Raw genomic sequence first — 13904 nt, 5'->3', positions numbered from 1 at the left:
CACGCACGCACGTGTACGTGCGCACGCACGCACGTGTACGTGCGCACGCACGCACGTGTACGTGCACACGAACGCACGAACGTGTACGTGCACACGCACGCACGCACGCACGCACACACGCACGCACGTGTACGTGCACACGCATGCACGCAGCACGCACGTGTACGTGCACTACATAAACAGCGCTTTCTATCAGAACATGTGGTCATTCATCTGTAAATGTCAAGCAGCACGCTTCGCTTCTGCCAACCACAACACATAACAAATACACGTGACCTGATCTATGACCTCACGTGAAACATCGAATGTCTTGAATACACTTTCGAATGTCTACGATGCACTGTTGCGATCTTTTCCTTTTTTTCCCTTTTTTCCCGATTTTTTTCCCTTTTTCCGATTTTTTCCCTTTAAAAAAAAATCAAAACTGGACTCGGACTCGGACTCGGACTCAGGTGGTGTGGACTCGGACTCGGACTCGGACTCGGGGGGTGCGGACTCGGACTCGGACTCGGGGGTGCGGACTCGGACTCGGGGGGTGCGGACTCGGACTCGGACTCGGACTCGGTGGGTGCGGACTCGACTACAACACTGGTGTGTGTGTGTGTGTGTGTGTGTGTGTACGCGCTCTTGTGTGTATAATATCATCTCCACTTTCTGCTCTTCACTCTTTGTCGGGCCGCAGACTGAACGTGGCGGTAACGATGACCATGACAACGTTTTTGTCACGTTGAAAGTAGCTTTACATAAAACTTATTCGTGATATCAATAAGGATAATGATATATGACATGCAATTAATTAGTTTTATAATGTTATAACAAAATGGAAAAAAGTAAAATTCCGACAAAGACAAAAGCTTTTCGGAAGAACATGAAGCAATGTCGTTGTTTTTAGGTTTCCACGACAACAAAAACGGCGTCCAAACATGGCCACTTACATCCAACTACTATCACGTTGCGATGAAATTATTGCGGCTATATACACAAGAAGCAAGTAAATTATTCTTACTATTGCTTGATAAAATTATTGGAATTAGTTTTATATATAGTCTGGAACTACCAGAATCATTATACAAATTTTACAATATAGATTTATTTAGACTAGAGTCTAGAGTAGAGAGTAGAATCGCTCAAAGTTCAAACTCAGACAAGTCATTTTTCAACTGACTCAAAATCAAGTTCAGTGTTTTCAATTTAGGCAGTGCCAGTGGCACTGTCCGTGGCACTGGCAACGGGGACTACTTTACAGTACTAGGGCGCAAATCCACTTTAGAGTTTAGGTACCTTAGGTATCACGAAGTGATGCACAGACTTCTGTGTATCATCAATTCTGATGCACAGACTCCGTATATCAAGGAATGATGCAAAAACCCTAACCCTACCCCTAAGTCATAAAGTATAACCTTAGCCTAGGTATCACGAAGTGTGTTATAGAACTTAGGCCCGGTTATGGTTAGGTTTAGGGTTAGGGTTTTTCACTTTTTGCATCATTCCTTGATATACGGAAAGTCTGTGCATCAGTTGATGATGCACAGAAATCTGTGCATCACTTCGTGATACCTAAGGTGCCTAAAGTGGATTTGCACCAAGACAGACTACGAGTACGAATATTGGAGTAACACGCACGCAAGCAAGCAAGAAGCTGTAGCCTGTACGCAGTACACAGGCAGTCCTGTCGATATAAATAAAAGTTATAGCCATTCAGTGTCAATAGTAAGATTACTTCATATTTTCCAGTGAGGCACAAATTCAAAGAGAAAAAGAATATAGAGCTGCAGTCAAAGTACAAAGCTGGTTCCGTGGACTGAGAGTCCGGGCTTATCTCAGGTAAGTAGGCCTATGGCTCAAGGGGTCGTTGTCGTATCAGGTACTACAGATATGTACCCGAGGTACATATATGTACACACAAAGTGTACCAGACTTGTACTACAGAAGTGTACCCTAACCCTAACACTAACCCTAACCCTAAACATACCTCATATAAAAATATAAACATAATACTAAACAACCTAAAACTACCTCGGGTACATATCTGTAGTACCTGATACGACAACGACCCCCATCTGCGTAAGTATGCAGCGTCTGTGTTTATTGCATTTTCAATTATTTTGTCAGGTAACAATAAGCAAGGCTGTGGCATCCTTCATCAATTTAAAAAATTGTCATGACTCACTGCTATGTTATAATTATACTTTGTATGTCAAATATTCAACAACTTATAAAGTATTTGTTTCTGTTATGAATAAATTATGTTACAAATACAAGTACAAAATTATAATGGTGTATCAGTGTGTTATACCCAGGTGTTACTATACCATGTGTTTCTGTACACTGTTGAATATATTGAACCATATTTTCTTAACTTAGGTATTTGAATGACTCAGCAGTACATATTCAGAAAATATGGAGAGGTTATGTAGGAAGGAAGATGTACCGACAACATTTGGCGCATTTAGTTGCAAACATGAAGCAAGAATACTACAACTCTATGGCTTTCAAGGTGAAATTTAATCATCTAAATGAACAAATACATGAACATTTAATTGATTCAGTATTTCACTTAAAATAAACTAAATTTTGACTTTACGCTAATCTTTTAACTGTGATGTTTAACCATTTGTAAAAGCAGAAACATGTCATATTACATATACCCAATGCATATAACTAATGTTACTTGCTAGGCAACTTATGGTGGTAGGGCTTGTTAGCTTCTTGTTAGCTAACTTGTAGGGTAAGTTTAAAGCTTGATAATGATTGGTGTGCGCCTATGAATCTACTGCCCGGGCACTGGTAACTTGAGGAATCAAGTTTGGAAGCAATAGGGTGAAATTTTACAAACATGCAGTTCACGTTTATCAGAAATAAGTGAACATACTAATGCTAGGTAACATGCATTCAACTACATCCATTTATACTATCTGTGAACAAGGTGTCTATGAGTGTGTAGTTTACACATTTCCTAAACTACTGCCCTAGTACAACCATGGGTGCCCGCTGCTGAGATTGGATTTTCGATTAGAAAACAACCTGGCAACACTGTCCCTCACCATGACATTATTGTTCATAATCAGCACGTTTTATAGAATTATTTATACATTCCAGATACAGAAAATCTGGCGTGGTTACTACACACGGAAGTATATATTCAACTTCTATCAACGAAGAAAATACCTGGATAATCTGCAGATCAAGAATGAAGTGATAAGGTGGGAGTAACGCTAATCCAAAATTAGATTATGTTCAGTTTGCTTCAAGGGAAACAATAATCTAGGTTTAATGCACATTTTAAGTTAGAGTAGGTTTAGATTATGCTACATGAAAATGTGGTTCAATATTTACTAGAAATATTTTTTTTAAATAATTGATTATTTATATTAAAAAAAAAAAAATCTAAATATACAATTATTTATCTAATACATTTGTAACTTTTTAAATGTGCAACTTCGTGGTTTATCCCCATAGAAATTACTTGGAAGAGTACCATCAACAGAAGCAGGTAGAAGAGACGATGGCCCGTGAAAGTGAGCTACGTGCCAGTCTCCAAAAAGAAGCAGAGCAGAATCACCACCTTGTTAGCACGGCTGTAAAACCCGGAATTTATGGTCTACCAAGTCAGCCGTAAGTGATTCGTTAATATAGCCTATTGTAATGTACTTTAGAAGATCAGTTGGTGTGAAGTTGGTGTCAGTCGCTTCGGATGTGGACACATGTGAATATTATAGGTAGTTTTTTGCCTCTAAAGAGGTGGTTGGGTTGTTTTACTCATGAAAGCTTTGCAATAGCAAAATATTTCAGATTGGCTTTTACTGTTCGTTGCTCCCACAGACGACTGAAAGCAATTGAGGAGAGACTCTTGTCTGCAAAAAGGAGGCTTGCAAAAACACAGATGGAAGGAAAACAAAGAAGAGCACAGACACAGGAACAAACACCATATAGAGACATATGTAAGCAGAGACAACCCCTTCCACCTGTTGGACAGAAGATTCAGGTGATAACACACACAGGCATTCACATCCAGAATTGATAGATTTTCGAATCAATATTAACATGTATCCCAGATATGCAAACTGTAGTTGAAGCCATACAGACGTGAGACACTATTGTTGACAGATGCTTTATCTACTTATGTAGGATAACCTACACAGCAACCCCAATTAAACTTAGTGCAATCTCACGTCAAGTTGGTCACTTGCGTCCCTGCACAGTCTGTTCTCTTGCACATACATCTTTTGTGCATGATAGCAGAATACAACAGTTCATTACAACTGACTAATCTTTCTCAGCGAGATGATCATGCTCCCTCTTGGATATCGTTTCTAACTCATGTTCACCCAGTTTGTAGGTGTATGTGTACATTTACACCCCAAAATATTTGCTTTGAGGCATTTCATTACTGAGCATTGTTTTTATAATGTCCTATTGCAGCACTGATAGAGTAGAACTGCCTATCAATGCTATATGAATCGCTTTAGGCCAATTCAGTAAATTTAGTAAGAGGGTATACTGATTGTTTTATAAGCCTATTTTACAAGTTTATTTTTAGTGTGTCTACAGCTCACATGTGTAGTTCCATTTCAGGGCCCATTCAAACCACCGGCACAGGTGTACCAGCAGAGATACAAGACACTGCAACCCACGTTACGGCTGGCAACGTCGTTCACCTCGGAGGAGGAGACCAGAGCCGCTGACCGCCAGCGTGATTGGACGCAACGTGTCAACGACAACATGTATGACCCGTCTGTGTTTCTCTACCGGTGGCAACGTCAGTGCACGCGTAGCTGCAGTGAGAAGAGACATGAATTCATCGTATATGGAAAGAAGAGCATGTCATGATACTATTTGATGCTGCATATTAGTAATGTAATTAACTGGAAATTCTGAAATGCATGGCAGAAAACGACTTCCAGGGTTTGCATGGCTTGAAACCGAAATTGTGGAGCTTTGTTGTTTTGTTATAAATCTGGGGTCAGCTGCGTATCCTGAACACAACACCGCATATACATTAACAGTTATTTACGTATTTATGTATGCAGTTATTTATGTAGGTACATTCAGTGGGCCTGTATTTTCATCAGTGATTGCTGTATTAAATAGACTTGTTTGAAGATAAGTTTAGAAAATCTAAATTTAAAAAAAATTAGAATTTCGTATCCCATTCATTCATTCACTGCTTGCAGCTTCCTTCCTTTCTCACACACTGACTACAAGTATGAGCCCTTACTCCACTCCAAGAGCAAATATGGGAGTCTGCCTTATGGTACAAAATATTTCAGGGAGTTGGACGAATCAAAACAGGTGAAGATAATTTTCAGATTTTGCACAATAATACAATTTTTCTAAAGGTTTTGTTGATGGTCACGTTTTATGGTGCAAATTAAATAATAAAATTTGGTATAAAATAGGTGGTGCAGTGTTGAAAATTATTCACTTGAATCATCACTATTAAGTAGTATAATCAAATTTTGTTCTGTACGACTGCTTATTATATATTGTATGCTGTACGACTGCTTATTATATGCTTATGACAATTGATTAACTTTCAGCTCTTCCAAACAGTGGTGCCACCTATACCCATCTTTGAGAAGCTTGGCAAAACGTACAGCGACTCATGTGCTGCAGCTGAATCGTCATGAAGAAATGAACTGTTTTCCATTTATAAATAATAACATCTGATGTTTGGTGGTATTTTAGATACAACAGATATACAAGTAGACAGGTAGAACAATATACAAGCTTCAAGTAAAAAACAACATGCTTATATTATAAACATAATATGTCAGGCGTGATTCAATTTTTTGTATTGCTATAAACCAATATATACAAACATTGTTGTTATAGCTTTTTTTCTATTTAATTAATAAAAATATATACAAGGCAAGGTTGATGTGAGGTATGGGGTGAAAGTGCAGGAGAGGATCTCGCAAACCAACATACAACCGTTATAGCATTTCTTCTATTTAATTGATAAAAATATATACAAGACAAGGTTGGTATGGCAAAAAATGAAACGAAAGCATAAAATGAGCAAGGGGCTATAATAGAGATTTAAGCTTTCCAAGATATGAACAACGAATAAATACAATTTCATCAGTAATGCCGTAACATATACCATCATCATGAAAACTAAGCTGTTTGTCAAAATTGCAGGAAATGTCAATATTGAAGAGTGTCGTCTGTGGAGTTTGACTCTCGCATGTCCAAACTGTCCATAACTGCATTGATGTCTCCCTGATGTTTCGTGATTTCAGCATCCAAATCTTCTAGGCTGATCTGGTAGATGTCCATCAGGGACTGACAAACAAATTTTAAATAATTATCATGTGTACCACACCAGGTTTAATTCTACATACTATGACTTATGTATTAAGATACATGTGCACTAGCTTACCAGCTCTACAGTTTTCTTCTCCTCATTAAAATATGGTACGAATACATATTCATACACACCTATACAGGTTTTACTTAATATTGTTTTGAAAGTACTTCGCCTACGAGTAAAAGTATCTAAAGAGATGAGACGGATGGGTTTCACTCTGTGTATATTGACATTAGTCTCGCAACCCGGCCGGGCTAAAAAATACAAGGCGTATAACTTCACGTCAAACTACGTATCTGAACTCGCTGTGCACTGCTTCTAACGAAACCCTTACGTCTACCAAGATCTAACGTGATTTCAATCTCTGACAGCTGTTTCAGCAGCTTATTTTGGCCCAACTTGCACGACAAACTATCAGCGGCATGAACTGTAAAGCATAAACTAGCGTACATCAAGGAGCTAAATATAATAAAGAGAGGAAGCAGATTGGCTGTGCGCTTTTCGCCTCAAAGGCCCCATCTATGGACCATAATCAGCTGCAACGGCTGTGCAGACCGAACCCAGAGACAATAGAACACTAATCTGTTCTAGGGTCTCTGCCGAACCCAAATTTGGGCCAGATATGGCGGCGCTTCCTCTCCTTGTTATATTTAGCTCCTTGGCGTACATGACAGCGAACGGTGTTTAGTTCCGCTTACCCGTGCCACGCTCACGGTTTCCTCAAGGCTGGCAGGTTTCAAGCATTGCCATACTGTTGGCCCCGCCTGCTCAACCTTACCAGCAACGTCTTCTGAATCTGTCGAGCTGTCACTCGCTTCTGCAACATTTTAGATTCACAGTTTCATGCTTGTATGATTTTGAGGCAATTTCACATGGGGTTTTGTCCTGTAACCTTCACTTTCTCAAACCAATGCAAATTTGGGTATTTTCAACTGACCATTACAAACAGATTTGCATATATCACTAATCGTCACGACTAAGTAATGTTCTCCAAATAATTGCTATGTCTCTTATGATGGTCCATTAGAAGTGAACTATGAAATAATTCTCAATACAAGCAACAACTCTAACCTATTTATTTAGTTCTGAGACTGCTGTTATGTATTGACGAAGAGTGATGTAACTCATAAAGGTATTTTATTGCTGGAGCTGGTACATGTTCTGCCTAGCAGGCACACGAACTGGTGAATAAGAGAGCGCGATATCAATCCGCGTTGACCTAACAATAAGGTACTAGATTATATAATGTGCATGTGCATAGTAAGTAGTCCATACTATTACAACTGCCACTGTGTGAAGAAAAAGCGCAATGGGATTTGTCAGCAAGTGAACATAATCAAGAGATGAGGAAACACCCATGTGATAAATTAGACTAAACATGCACGTGTGCTTATTACCTCTTCTGCACTTTGTTTGTTGTTAACATTCTACGTCATTACCAGTGGAAAAAATACACGGGGGCTCGGGGCGATTTAGCCCTCGAAATGCCAAAAAGAGCCCTGGAAATGACAAAAAGAGCCCCCGTAAATTTGCATAGAGTTCAATGCAAACCACATTTTAGAGTGTTATTTTCATGCACGCGAGCTTGAAAAGTAGCCCCCGAAAAATAAATTTTATTTTTTTCCCTGGTCATTACCTTGTATAGCCACATCCTCGATCATGCACTTGTTTTACATGAGTATCTATTCGTTTACTGTTTAAGCTTTAAGGTAAACTGAAGACAAACCTACCATACCCACCATGGAAGTTGTTACCACCTACATAGCTCCTACCTTGGCATTCGATCGGAGATAGGGCAAGAGCGGAGTCATCTTCGGAGTAGAAGTACCCAGAGGACACTGCAAGCGGCTTGCCACGAGCGCCCCGTTTTCTTTCGTTTTTGCTTGAACTTTCCGCCCGCAGGGGGTCTACTTGTGTAGATGTCCAAGGTTCACGAACATCCTCGTTTATGCTGTGCCTCGTGCTGTGACGACTCTCGGTTTGGTCTAACCTCGCAGCTTTGGTCGACGGCACCATACTGAGCTTCACTTTACCGCTACTGTCTTTTGATTCCGTTCTCCCACTGTCGGAATGTCGGACCCTTGTTCAGGCACACACGTATATACGCGCGGGCGGCGGGGCACGCTTGATTGAATGCAATACAGTACAGTACACACATGCATGCTTAAATGGTAAACACTTGACAGTCACACTGTACCATGAATTCTCAGCATCAGGCCATCCTTAAAAAATTATATGTTTGCTGTCCTCCGACCGACCAACGAAAATAGCCTCGACGAAGTTTTTTTTGACATTTTGGTTCCATTTTTTTTTTTTGACATTTCTCATAGTTAAGACTGAAACACAAGGCATGTGTGGTAAACATGAGGACAGACTTAAAATAACTATTACGCCTCACAAAAGAAGACCTACCCACTAAAAAAATCCTGAGTCGGGGGACAGCAAACATAGAATTTTTTAAGGATGGCCTCAGTGAGCCTAAAGCTGAAGTGAACCTGAGGCTGAGGTACTGCCGACTGCTGGGCTAGGTTAAGGGTGTTTACAAACAAACAAACTTTTTTTTTCTGTTTTAAATAACTCATTTGCATCCTTCATCATCATCTTTTTCTCTTTTCCTGCGTCTTCTTCTACATTGTCATTAGCTCTAGTAACTATAGCCCGCGTGCAGTTGCCACAGGCGGCAACTGTACGCGGGCTTAGTATAGTACTAGAGCTACATTGTCATTTGCCGATTTGGTGACTTCTCCCAGAATGAAAAATGCTTTCAAAGGTTTTCTACGTCAAAAGTATAAATATGAAATAATTGTCAGGTTCACATGAGGCTAGCCGCTAGAATTTTTTTTTACCAATGTTTAAGTAACTTAATAAGTACTTAATAAAGTTACTTAAGTACTTAATAAATTTCATTTGTAATGTAAACAATTTAAGATGATGTTAGATTCTGTACACAAACTATCTAATTAACTGCCATTCGTCAACTTCTAACCAGACCAACTTAATTTTCTGCTGAAGACCGAAGTAGCAGGAATTTAAATTTATACTTTTAAAGTTTAATAGTAGAATAAAATAGAGTTGAGAAAGCGTCCTGGCAGGAGGCGAAACGTAAGCTGTACGTTTGCAATCTTCACGGTTGAGTAACTATTAACCCTGTTAGATCTAGAGTAAAATAGTTGGTAAATTGTAGTAACATAGTATTTTAAAAGGTCACACATATGACAAGTTGATCAGCTATACATTAGAATTATTGTCCTCTTATTTAAAAAAATGTAGCATCTTGCTATTGATGCAGGCTAGATTTAATTACATCTTTTATATATTTTTATGCAAGGTTGACTTAACCGTGGACCAGATGCAAAAATTAAGCAGTCAAATTTGGCTTGTAATGTGTGCAAAGTGCATGGCTGTTGAAAATTGTGGAACTGCAGCAGATTAATAAATACCTGAGGCTGTCCCATTTATTTTTTAAATGTAAATGAAGTAAAAGAGGTACGCATATGGAGACCATAGTGCGCCATATGATAAAACGTTTCTTTGTGTACAGTGTAGCAAAGATCGCAATGTCTCGTGGTAAACAGAATGAGGCAAGATCGCTACGAGACATATGTGTTGGCGAAGACTTTCGTCTTGCAGCCACCATGACGATAGAGAAGTTTCGCACAGATGAAGAACAAAATGGTAGGCTTCTAATAATTTCTCCCATTGTTTTCAGATATTGAATTTAATTTCAGTTTTTTTAAAAATCCAGCTGTTCTAAGTACAAATTATACATTGTACCATAATGCTAAGTACTGGTGTAAAGTGTGTAGTACTAATTGACATTTGAAAGTAACTTTGTATCTATGTGATATACAACATTACAAAGTATCATGCTATTCGTTTGTTCCGGCAGTACCCAGGGAGACATAGACCCTGGCAGCCTTACTATTTGGTACAACTAGCTTAATTTTCCCAGAGATATCTAGTGAATCCGTGAGAAAAACTCCCACTCCATGGCCACGTAAATGGGAGCAACTGTCAGTATATTTCCCAAAACTGCCTAACCGCGCTACTCGATTGTTTGGGCAATTAACGCAGTCGTGTATGTGACGTCATTCCTGCATGAATCATGTTGGCTCAACTTGGCGGAGCTCGTCATGGAGCTCAGAAGCAGGGAGTGATTGAACCCAGATGCAATGCGGTGCAATTATTCATGTATAAAGAAAGTTTCTCCCATTTACATTGTCATTGCCATGGAGTGCGAGTTTTCCTTGGAAATTCACCTGATTTCTCTGGGTTGCATTCCACCAAGGTGTAAGGGCAATAATTCAAACAAGTGACATGAACATTCAGCTACGCACAGTACTAATCCATTGCCCAATATAGAGGCAGTTGTTTGTGTATTTGTGCTGTTATGGTGTGAAACGAAGTGAGCGTTGTGCAAATTTGGCGTTCACGCTTTCCCACCTTAGGGCTAAGCTGCTCTATATGTCTATTGAAATTGTTTGTGTACAGCAGTGTGCGTGCGGTAAGATTGCGCGTTTCCAAAGATCATTTGTGATTTGAACGGCGTTTACGTTAGACTGATTAGTCGATAGAGAATACATAAACATTGACACTTTCACTTTGCCTTTGGTAGGCCAAGTAAATTTACATTTACTGATTTAGTGTTTACATAATAGTAACGTTATTATTGAAGCGTTCCAAGCCTGTGACGAGGAGGTTATTGCAGCACTACTACGTACTAGTACTTTACAGAAAACAAACTCTTATCTGTGTTGTGACATGTAGTGCAAAGTAAAAGTGCACAAATCGTAACACACTAACAGCCTAACGCAGATAGGTCTATGTCCCCCTGACCAGGGGCATGTACAGGATTTGTACCATAGGGGGTCTAACCGTAACCCAAACTTGTGAGCACGCGAAGGGGGGAGGGTCTGGGGTTTTGAAATTAGACCCCCTTAGATGCGTTTTCTGCGCGAGCAGGGGGGGGGGTGTGGCCCCCCCCTGTACACGCCCCTGCTGACCTCTGTTTGACATTTTGGCTTTGTTGCCTGTGTTAATTTGGTCGATGGTGTCAACTCGTTTCACTCTCTTTTTTAACCAAGTTGAGCTCGAATCTTCTGGAGCTGCAAATCAAATTTTTCAATTTGAAATTTCTGTCTCACAACAAACTGTAAGTTCAAAAGTGGATATTTTTGGAAAGAGTGAAGAAAATTAAAGCACTTTTTACAATACACTTGGCTATGCATCTATTTCAGGCTTAGACTTTCTTTAGCAAGGTAGGGGGCTCATATCTGTTGTAACATATCAAGCTTTTAAAACACAAAATGCAAAAAGATTTTTGCAAAAAGATGCATAGAGTTCTATAATCCATTACATTTCGCTGAATCAAAAGCCATGGCAAGGTGGCAACTTGGAAATGTGTCAAATATTGAGAAAATGGGTAGCTCTCACACGTGGAAGAGATAGAGCTACTCTGCACAGCAGTAAAAGATGCATCTCACTATTATTAGTACAAACCATTTAGAAATAGATGCCACGATAAATAACATACCTAACATGTTATCCTGGTTAACGGAGATAACTTTGAGGTATCGGCACTTGAGACTTTGCCACGTGTGGCATGGCACTACCTGTCAGTTTATATTGAAATAGGAGATTTAGGTCAGGATATGCCAAATATAAATGTAACTCTAAATGTAATCAGTAATCACACCACTTTCTATAATCACACATAATTCTTAATACATCTAAGAATAAAATTGCCGTGTCTTTGGCAGATATAAGCATGTAATTGGCACGTCCCAGATGTCTTTTATGCCATCACTAATCTTTTAAATAAAAACCATTCGGGCACAGCACTCTCACGATCAGTTAGACATTGAGTATATGTACATTATTATGTTATGAACACAACCATGTTCAAACATAAAAAAAACCTACTCCTTTTTTCTCCATCATCACCCACATAGCCCGGCCTTTAACATTTCTGAGGAGGTTGTGTTTTCTGATGTAAGCAAGAATCTTTTGGTCTTCCTCAGGTTTGTACTTGACTCGTCTTTTGAAGCACACAAAATGAAAAATAGATGACAGTCAGTTAAGATAACTTTCTATTGGATAATGCATAATACAACTAGAGCACTCGGAGAGCACAGACCTGCGCCAAGGCAGCTCAATTCTCTGACTAAATTTTTTTATTAATTAATTAAATAATTAATTGAATCCGGATCACCACCAAAATGTAATCAATCCTAAGTTACCCCATTTCTGACCTATCCTGAAAATTTTATTAAATGGATCCGGATCACCACCAAAATCTAATCAATTCGAAGTTAGCCCATTCTGACCTATCCTGAAAATTTTATGACAATCCGTCCATAACTTTTTCAGTTAGGCTGTACACAAACAAACCAACGCACAAACGCACAAACCAACAAGCACACGCCGGTGAAAACATAACCTCCTGCCAACCCCTTGGCCGAGGTAATAATAGTAATTGTGTTAATAAAATAGCAGTAGTTATAGATCATGCAAATAATTTGGAGAATCTACATATAATGATTGAATAACAACAGATAACCAGAAATGTAGAACTTTGGTTTTTTCTGTCATGCACAGGCTCTAATAGTGAGCCGACTTGGGCCAGGACCCAATTTTCGTTTTTTTCGTTTCGAATTATATGCCCATTTCTAAGATAAATGAAGTGTCTACCTAGTGTGAACTCTCTCTTATTGTCTCACTCTATGGTCTCACTTAGTATTGTGCACATCGTGGCTTAAAATTACACTAAAAATCAACTCTAAACTGAATAAAGGTTATCATATTTTCATTTATTTGGGAAAAAACTGTAGAAAAGGTAACATTGGAACAGTTGGTAACTTGGTAATAAATGTTGACCCCACATCTGAAAGAAGAATAGTGTCAGACAATGGGTCCGGTATGCAAGTAAGATCTGTCAGACTTGCACCTAAAAAAACACTTTAGTCTGACAGGTTTGATGCATTTCGCATTCTCTGCCGTAAAAAAAGTATATATATACATATATACATATATATGTATATAAACTACATACAATGATGTATACTTACTGTACACAACAATTAATAAAATGTTGACAATTAACAATTAATGTTAATATAGCAGGAAACTGACCCTGTACGGCTGGAAGTGTAATGCTTGGTGTTTTGCGTGGGCACTGGTATACTGCGTACACCAACGTCAGGAGAAGGATCGACGTCTTCATCTCTAACCTGCTTATCATCCAAATAATCTTCATTCCTAATACTGAAAAATCAATTATACAGAAAAACATGTCAACACTAAAAATGCGTGTCTCCAAAATTATGAAAATGTTGCCATTTCATCAGCGCGTATCTAGCAATATTTGCCAATATAATTTCTGGACTAACTTTTACACCTGTTTTATATAACAGTTGCTTCGACCCTTATGTTTGACTTAAAGCCTCACAATGCGCATCCAAACGCTAATTTCTCCAGTACTAGACTAGCAAATACTTCGTGGCATGCATAATCACACTACCTTATGACAAAATAAACTCTAGTTCCTCCCATTTGACTACGCGTTTGCTTAAAGGAACAGTAGCCTCTAGGT

At 39.0% G+C, this 13904-nt stretch overlaps 3 protein-coding genes across 3 annotated transcripts in view; 2 read left to right on the top strand and 1 right to left on the bottom strand.

Annotated features, from left to right (window-relative positions):
• The first annotated feature begins 906 nt into the window (after positions 1–906).
• LOC106814005 (spermatogenesis-associated protein 17-like) lies at positions 907–5651 on the top strand. Its single transcript, XM_014818260.1, has 9 exons — positions 907–991; positions 1735–1824; positions 2365–2497; positions 3100–3203; positions 3460–3615; positions 3823–3985; positions 4576–4724; positions 5175–5292; positions 5541–5651. The coding sequence occupies exons 1-9, from the start codon at positions 924–926 to the stop codon at positions 5628–5630; spliced, it is 1071 nt and encodes a 356-aa protein (XP_014673746.1). The 5' UTR covers positions 907–923; the 3' UTR covers positions 5631–5651.
• An 86-nt stretch (positions 5652–5737) lies between these two features.
• On the bottom strand, positions 5738–8388 carry LOC106814006. The gene is made up of 3 exons (XM_014818261.1): positions 8086–8388; positions 7012–7130; positions 5738–6288 (listed from the first exon to the last, which is right to left on the bottom strand). The coding sequence occupies exons 1-3, from the start codon at positions 8327–8329 to the stop codon at positions 6151–6153; spliced, it is 501 nt and encodes a 166-aa protein (XP_014673747.1). The 5' UTR covers positions 8330–8388; the 3' UTR covers positions 5738–6150.
• Positions 8389–9859: 1471 nt separating this feature from the next.
• LOC106814004 (probable ATP-dependent RNA helicase YTHDC2) overlaps positions 9860–13904 on the top strand; it is a 30499-nt gene continuing 26454 nt past the window's right edge. Inside the window, exons 1-2 of the mRNA XM_014818259.1 lie at positions 9860–9988; positions 13887–13902. Of these exons, the coding sequence (XP_014673745.1) occupies positions 9871–9988; positions 13887–13902 (134 nt within the window). The 5' untranslated portion in view covers positions 9860–9870. The remainder of the gene's footprint in view (positions 9989–13886; positions 13903–13904) is intronic.

Source organism: Priapulus caudatus, unplaced genomic scaffold (genome assembly GCF_000485595.1).
Source record: "Priapulus caudatus unplaced genomic scaffold, Priapulus_caudatus-5.0.1 Scaffold854, whole genome shotgun sequence".
Classification (NCBI taxonomy): Eukaryota; Metazoa; Priapulida; class Priapulimorpha; order Priapulimorphida; family Priapulidae; genus Priapulus; species Priapulus caudatus.
This window is presented reverse-complemented; position numbering and strand designations above follow the sequence as displayed.